The 8,920-nt window shown below is 37.3% G+C and overlaps 1 protein-coding gene across 1 annotated transcript in view; it reads left to right on the top strand.

Annotated features, from left to right (window-relative positions):
• Nucleotides 1-8,920, top strand: part of LOC102813504 (gephyrin-like) — a 750,251-nt gene that overhangs the window by 588,180 nt on the left and 153,151 nt on the right. The window contains exon 13 of the mRNA XM_006873064.1: nt 4,548-4,603. Within this exon, the coding sequence (XP_006873126.1) occupies nt 4,548-4,603 (56 nt within the window). The remainder of the gene's footprint in view (nt 1-4,547; nt 4,604-8,920) is intronic.

Below are 8,920 nucleotides of genomic sequence, written 5' to 3'. Positions count from 1 at the left end.
TGAAGCCCCCAAATATATTTTGAACCACAAGGTCGGCAGTTCAAACTCATCAGTCACTCCTTGGAAACCCTATACAGGGTCGTTATGAGTTAGAACTGACTCAGTGGCACTTAACAACAACACATATATCATACATGAATTACATGTATGTATCGCATACACATATATAAACAAAAACCAATTTCATGAAATAATACTTGCCTTATGTGTGATGGAACTCATTTTGTATTCATTTTCATTTAAAAACTTTGTAATTATGCGAAATGAAATAACTAGTTTCAACAAAAGCTCATAAGTGTTTTCTAGCAGTTAGGGCGAGGGTTATGTAAGGAGGTATGGAATTCTATTTGGGGTGAGGGCACGTCTGGGAAAAGTGATGATGATCACACAACATGGTGAATGTAGTTATTGTCATTGAATTGTACTCTTAAAAGTGGCTAAAATGGCAGCTTTTTGTTTTGTATACTATTTTACCACAATAAACTTTGTTTTTCTTGATTTACATGTTGACTTTAGAACGCACCTGCATTTGTGACCCAGAGTTTGAAAAGCACTGCCACAGATTGTCTGTCACCACAGTAGATATGTATTACTGTATTACTGATCTGTATCACTCTCTACTCGCCCGCAGAACCTCGTATGACATACCTGGGGCATAGAAGACACTCAGTAGAAATTCACTGCATAAGTTAAAAGAATGAACAGCTTTAAAAGATAGTGTTTTAAAAGTTTTATTATCCCTATTTTTATCAACAAAAAAACTGAAGTTTAGAAATACTTAGTCACATCCTCAAAACCATAAAGTTAATATTAGGCAAGACCAGGATTCAGATTCAGGTTTGCTGATTTCCTTTTGTGCGAGAATTAAAAGGAGAAAATATATAGATTGCATATGGGAGGTGGAAGTTGATCATTATTTCCTATCATAAAATTAAAAATAATTAACCCACATTTGAGATCAATACTATGGAACACTGAAAAATAACTGATACTTTAATTCAAACAGAACAAGGGGATACTGAATGGTTTAAAATGAGGAAAACTATACATCAGAATTGTAGCCTTTCACTATACTTATTTAATTTATAAGCTTTGCATATACAAGAAGCTGGACTCTGTGACGAAGAAGGTGGTATCAGGATTGGAGGAATACTTATAACAATATGCTATATGCAAATGGCAGACTGTAAAGCCATTTGAACTACAAAGTCAGTGGTTCAAGCTCACCAGATGCTCTGTGGAAACATTATACAGGATCGCTATGGGTCGGAACCGACTCAAAGGCACTTCACAACAACAACACAACATGTACAGATGACACAAACTTTCTTTGCTGAAAGCGAAGAGGACTTGAAATACACACTAATGAAGATCAAAGACTACAGCCTTCAGTATGGGTTGCACCTCAATGTAAAGAAAACAAAAATCCTCACAACTGTTCCAATAATTAGCATCATGACAAATGGAGAAGATTGAAGTTATCAAAAACTTCATTTGCTTGGATACACAATTAACACTCACAACATATTACATTAGGCAAATCTACATAAAATCTCTTTAAAGTGGTCAAGAACAAAGATATCAGTTTGAGGACTAAGGTACGCTAATCCAAGCCATGTTTTTTTTTTTCAGTAACCTCATAAGCATATGAAAGATAAGTAAGGTAAACTAGAAGAATTGATGATTTTGGAGAAGAATATTAAAAGTACCATGGACTGCCAGATGAACAAACAAATCTGTGTTAGAAGAAATACAGTTAGAATATTTCTTAGAAACAGGAAAGACGAGACTTCATCTCTCATACTTTGGACATGTTGTCCGGAGGGACCAATCCCTGGAAAAGCAAAAAGGAGGAAGAACTCCAACAAGATGGATTGACACAGTGGCAGCAGCAATGGGCTCACACAGAACAACAATTGTGAGGATGGTGCAGATCAGGCAGTGTTTCATTCTGTTTTGCGCAAGGTCACTATGTGTCAAAACTGACTCAAATGCACTTTAACAACAACATAAGAAGAAGAAAACTCATGATGTGTTTAAAATACTACAAAAATAGTGGGAGAATAGATGAAACAAAATTGGAAAAATGTTCATCATTGTTGAAACAATAACTTCTATATATGCCTTAAATTGGTAGTATAGTGGTTACAAATTGTATTCCTAACCAGAAAGTCGGCAATTCAAATCTATCATCCACTCTGCTGGAGAGAGATGACGTTTTTCTGCTCCTGAGAAGATTTGCAGCCTTGGAAACCCAATACAGGGTCACTATGAATCAAAAACTGACTTGATGGCGCACCACCATCAGCAATTTAAAAACAGAAAAACCCTAAAAGTGGCATATTAAAATAGCATTGGAAGAAAATTCTTCTAGTTTTTTTTTTTTTGTTTTTTTTTTTTAACGAATGCACATTAATTATACAATGTTGTTGTTGTTCAATGTCATTGAGTAATAGGATTCTAAAAATCTCAGGTAAGCTACAAGAACAAGATACTACATTTAGTACACAGAAGGGATCCAGTGTTAAATCCTTGTCCCTCTCCGCATCTGATTAACCAAGTCATCTGTGTAAAAAAGTGTTTCATAAATTGTGGATACACCTTTAGAAAATTTTTGTTTGTTAAGTGCCACCGAGTCAGTTCTGACTCATAGTGACCCTGTACAAAGCTTCTGAGAAGCAGTTGAGGAGTTTGAACATCTGACCTTGGGGTTTGCAATCTGGTGCAGATCCTACAGTGCCACAAATTACTGCTTTGTAGTTACATAACAAAACCATGAATTCCATGTGTTCTTTTAAAAGGAGGGAAAAAATATTTTTATTATTGGTCATTATAATACAAATATAATTTAGATATTAATATTGTTGTTATTAAGTGCCGTCAAGCCGGTTCTGACCCATAGTGACTCTGGGTAGGGTTTCTGAAGAGGGGCTGGTAAGCTTGAACCACCAACCTTGCCGTTCAAACAGACTTTGCAATCCAGTACATTAACCCACTGTGCCACACCAGTACTCCAAATATTCATATAGCTGTTAAGTGTCCTCGAGTTGGTTGTGTCTCATAGCAACCCTGTTTAGGGTTTCCAAGGCTGTGCTGGATCAGAAAGCCTCATCTTTCTCCCATGGAGCAGCTAGTGGGCTCAAACCACCAACTTTATGGTTAGAACTCCTGCAGAGTCACCACACTCCCCCAAATATTCACATAGGTGGTGCTGTAGACTCAGTTCTTGCTGTATACAGCTGATACAGAGGTCATGATCAGATTATTAAAACTCAGTAGTTAAGCATTGCCTTGCCATATCAGAACTCTAGAAAGTCTTTTAGTACCAGGAATATTTTTCTATCTAACATCACTATTTAAGAAAAAGAAAACAGCTGCCATCAAATCAATTCTGACTCATGACAACTCTATATTTGTCAGAGGTCAAAGTAGAAACCGTGCTCAGCAGGGTTTTCAATGGCTGATTTTTCCAGAACTAGATTATCAGAACTTCATACTAAGACACTTCTAAGTGGACTCAAACCTCCACTTTCATTTAGCAGCTGGGAATGTGAACTGTTGGCACCACCCAAGTACTAGCCATTACTGTCTTATGAGTAAAAATAAAATAATTAGGATTGAATACAAAGTTTTTTCTGTCCCAGTTCTGAATGCGTTTCTTCCAATTTCAAAATAAATACTTTTACTTATGTCTTCTGACTCAGTTTGTGCTCCATTATAAAAAATAAAATACTGTGTTTTGAATTCAGATACTGAGTTTTAGTCCTCACTCTACCACAACCTGAACTTGTTCAAGGCACATAACCTTTTCTACCAGAGTTCCAGTATTCTGTAACTCATTTCCTTCAACTGTCACATGAAGAAAGGACTAGCTGTTCTTCCTACAACGTTGGGTTATTATGAAGATCAGATTGGGTGGTAAAGTATGAAACAAGTACAATTTTTATAGAAAATCAGAGAAATCTTTTATTTACATATAGTTTTATATGTATGTATATAGTGATATATATATATATATGTCCACATATACATTTTATTCATGTACACTTGGATAAGGAGGTAATTATTTATAAGGCTAGGCTAAGCTAACTTTATATTGTTGTTAGTAAGTGCTGTTGAGTTGGTTCTGACTCATAGCAACCCTATATAGAGTTTCTGAGGAGTAGCTGGTGAGTTTGAACTGTCAATCTTGCAGTTCTAATAAACCTTGCGGTCCAGTGCTTATCCTACAATGTTATACCAGGACTCTAACTTCCAATTAGAAATGCACAAATGTGAAAATGATGGGGTGACAGGAAGACCATCTCCAGTGACACCAAGAATGGGCACTTAGGATCACTTCTGTTGGTAGTTATGAATTATGAATACCAAAGGTCAAACTGGTAATAGCAAAACCATTGTCTGATATAAGAGAACACAAAAGTATTCCATTTTTCTGAAGCCTTACAAGATAATTTGAATCATAGTTTAGAATTCCAATAATGAGTTTTTGTTCCTTGGTATTGGGCCATGCTGATGTTTGTTCTTGGTTCTGTCCCATCTCATAGCTGCTGATGGCCCAGGAGACCGTTTCATCATTGGGGAATCCCAAGCTGGTGAACAGGTAAGATATATAGGTCCTTTGTTGTTGTTGTTGTTAAGTGCCGTTGAGTCGGTTCTGACCCATAGCGACCCTGAACAGGGTTTACAAGGCTGTAAATCTTTATGGGAGCAGAAAGCCTCATCTTTCTCCTGCGGAGCAGCTGGTAGTTTTGAACTACTGAACTTTCGGTTCGCAGTCCGATTCGTAACCACTACGCTACCAGAGCTCCTTTGGTCCTTTAGGTCTAACTAAAGATTTAAGGTTCATGGACTTTTACCATCTAATTCTAAACCTCTCCTATCAGTAAATATTTTAGAAAAGGGCTCTAGTTGTTCTTAAGTACCATCGCGTCAGTTCCAACTCAAGCGACCATATGTAGGGTTTCCAAAGAGCGGCAGCTGGGTTTGAACTGCCAATGTTATGGTTAACAGTCAAGTGCCACACCACAACTCCAGAAAAGGATTGAATGGCAGATTATCAAAGAGACTAAAAGGATAATTCTTATTGTCATTTCTTTATATAAAGAATCTGTATCTACTGATAGATGTCTTACAGATGTGTCCCACTAGCATTTACCACTCGTAGGATAAGTGATTCTTTTTGCATAAGCATCGGTGTTCTAATTAGAACTACAGTTTCTAGATGGCCTTTTCAGATTTATCCCAATTTATGTTGCAAACAGGGAAATTTAGAAGGAAATTTAGCTCGTCATTGCTTGCCAGTAGTTTTGGTCTGTAAACCATATCATGTCAAAAAAAACCTTTTGAATTCATTTATCACCAGAAATAGTTTTGAAGGCAGCTGCCTTGAAGTCAGTTCCAACTCATAGCAACTCTGTGTGTGTCAAACTGCAACTGTGTTCTATGGTAACCACAAAATAGCAGATATTCAAGAAGTACTTTCCTGATTGTCGAGTACACTTGTTGTATGTACCAGGAACTGTGCAAGGTTCTGGGAATATAAAATAAATTAAGATGGTGATTACTTCTAAGAAATTTACACTTAGTAGAGGAGCTAGTATAAACAACTGAATATAGTGTTGTTATTAGGTGCCATCAAGTCGGTTCTGACTCCTAATAAATAACCCCATGCACAACAGAACAAAACACTGCCGTGTCCTGTACCATCTTTACAATTGTTACATTCCAGCCTATTGCTGCTGCCACTCTGTCAATCTATCTTGTTGGAGGTCTTCCTCTTTTTCCTGATCCTCTACTTTACAAAGCATGAGGTCCTTCTCCAACCTGATAACATGTCTAAAATATGAGAGACGAAGTCTGATTATCCTGACTTCTAAGGAGTCATCTGGCAGTACTTCTTCCAACACAGATTCTGGAAGTCCATGGTACTTTTAATATTCTTATCCAACACCATAATTCAAATGCATCAGTTCGTCTTATGGTCTTCCTTAGTCATTGTCCAACTTACATATACATATGAGACTATTGAAAATACCATGGCTTGGATCAGGCGTACGTTAGTCCTCAAACTGACATCTTTGTTCTTGAACACTTTAAAGAGGTCGTGTATAGAGGATTTACCTAATGCAATATGTCATTTGATTTCTTGACTGCTGCTTCCATGAGTGTCCAAGCAAAATGAAGTCTTTAACAACTTCAATTTTTTCTCCATTTATCTTGATGTTATTTATTGGTTCGGTTGTGAGGATTTTAGCTTTCTTCACATTAAATTGTAATCCATACTAAAGACTGTCGTCTTTGATCTTCATCAGTAAATATTTTAAGTCATCTTTACTTTCAGCAAGGAAGGTTGTATCATCTGCATATCGCAAGTTGTTAATGAGTCTTCCTCCAATCCTGATGCCATGTTCTTCTTCATATAATCGAGCTTCTCAGATTATTTGCTCTGCATGCAGAATAAATAAGTATGGTAAAAGATGCAACCTTGGTACACACCTTTACTGACTTTAAACCATTCAGTGCCCCCTTATTCTGTTCAAGCAACTGCCTCTTGGACTATGTACAAGTACTTTATGAGCACAAATAAGCATTCTGGAATACCCATTCTTTACAATGTTATCCATAACTTGTCACGGTGCACAGTCGAAACCCTTTGCATAGTTAATAAAGAACAAGTAAATACCTTTCTGGAATTCTCTGCTTTCAGTAAAGATCCACCTGACATTCGCAGTGATATCCCCTCATTCTGTGTCCTCTTTTAAATCCGCCTTGAATTTCTGGCAGTTCCCTGCCAATGTACTATTGCAACTGTTTTGAATTCTCTTCAGCAAAATTTTATTTGCATGTGTTACTAATGATATTACTCAGTCATTTCTTCATTCCACTGGTCACCTCTCTTTGGAATGGGCATATATATGGATCTCTTCCAGTGTTTTGACGAGGTAGCTGCCTTCTAAATTTCTTGGCATAGATGAGTGAGTGAGGCATTAGTTTGTTGAAAAATTTCTATTTATATTTCATTAATTCCTGGAGCCTTGTTTTTTGCCAGTGCCTTCAGTGGAACTTGGACTTCTTCATTCAGTAGCATCAGTTCTTGATCATATGCTACCTCTTGAAATGGTTGAACATGTTATTCTTGTTGTTAGGTGCAATCAAGTCAGTTCTAACTCATAACAACCCTATGCACAACGAGCAAAACACTGACCTATCCTGTGCCATCCTCACATTCATTGTTATGCTTGAACCCATTGTTGCTGCCACTATGTGAATCCATCTATCTGGGGTTCTTCCTCTTTTTCACTGTCCCTCCGACTTACCAAGCATGATGTCCTTTTCCAAGGATTGGCACCTTCTGATAATGTGTCGGAAATATGAAAGGTGAAATCTCACCATCTTGACTTCTAGGGAGCATCTGGCTGTACTTCTTCCAACACAGATGTTTGGTTTTTGGCAGCCCATGTTACTTTTAAATTTCCTTTCCGACACCATAATTCAAATGCATCAGTTCTTCTTATGGTCTTCCTTATTCATTGTCCAACTTTCACATGCATAACAGACTATTGAAAATACCATGGGTTGGATCGGGCGCACTGTAATCCTCAAATTGACATCTTTTTGTTCTTTAACACTTTAAAAAGGTCTTATGCAACAGATTCACCTAATGTAATATGTCATTTGAGTTCGTAACTGCTGCTTCCAGTTGATAATTGATCCAAGCAAGGTACAGTCTTTGAGAACTTCAATCTTTCCCCATTTATCATGATGTTATTTATTGGTCCAGTGGTGAGGATTATTGTTTTCTTTACATTGAGGTATAACCCATACCAAAGGCTGTGGCCTTTGATCTTCATCAGTACATATTTTAATTCCTCTTCACTTTCAGCAAACAAGATTGAATAATACTCTGTATGTGGCAGGTTGTTAATAATGAGTCTTCCTCCAAACTTGATGCCACATTCTTCGTATAATCCAGCTTCTCTGATTATTTGATCACCATAAAGATTGAATCATACCCTGGTGTAACCCTGGTTAAACAGAGACCATTTATTTTTGGTAGAGTGAATCTATGTATATATTTTATCTTTTGATGAGTGTTTCAGTATTACAAGTCAAGGATTGAATTTTTTCTTCAGTTCTTTCAGCTTGAGAAATGCTGAGAGTGTTCTTATTTTCTAACTCTAGTTATTTGCACATTTCTTTATAATACTTGGATTTGCTTTCTTGAGCTGCCCTTTGACATTTTCTTTTCATCTCTTTTACCTCCTCATTTCTTCTGTTTGATTTAGCATCTTTATGCTGAAGAGTAAGTTTCAGAGTCTCTTCTGACATCTATTTTGGTCTTTTTCTTTTCCTGTCTTTTTAATGACCCTTTGCTTTCTTCCTGAATGCTATTCTTGGTGTCATCCCACAACTCTTCTGGTCTTTAGTCATTGGTGTTTAATGCATTAAATCTGTTCTTGATATGGTGTCTAAATTCAGTTTTATTTTGGCTCTTATGGATTTGTTTTAATTTTCTTCAGCTTTAACTTGAACTTGCATATGAGTAATTGATGTGCTGTTCCACAGTCTGCCCTTGGTCTTGTTTTGACTGATAATACTGAACTTTTCCACCATCTCTTCCCATTGTTGTTGTCAGGTGCCATTGAGTCAGAACCAACTCATAGCGACCCCATGCACAGCAGAACGAAACAATGCCCGATCTGGGCCAACCTCACTACCGCCGCCACACTTGAATCCATCAATGATGCCACCTGGCCAATCCATCTCGTTAGGGGTCTTCCCCTTTTTCTCTGACCCTCCACCTTACCCAGCATGACATCATTCTCCAGTGACTGTTCCCTCTGGACAATATGTTCAAAGTATGAGAGATGAAGCTTAGCCATCTTGGCCTCCAAGGAACACTCTGGCTGCACTTCTT

This window comes from Chrysochloris asiatica, unplaced genomic scaffold (genome assembly GCF_000296735.1).
Source record: "Chrysochloris asiatica unplaced genomic scaffold, ChrAsi1.0 scaffold00221, whole genome shotgun sequence".
NCBI classification, from domain to species: domain Eukaryota; kingdom Metazoa; phylum Chordata; class Mammalia; order Afrosoricida; family Chrysochloridae; genus Chrysochloris; species Chrysochloris asiatica.
The sequence above is the reverse complement of the archived record's forward strand: the minus strand, read 5'-3'. Positions and strand labels throughout refer to the sequence as shown.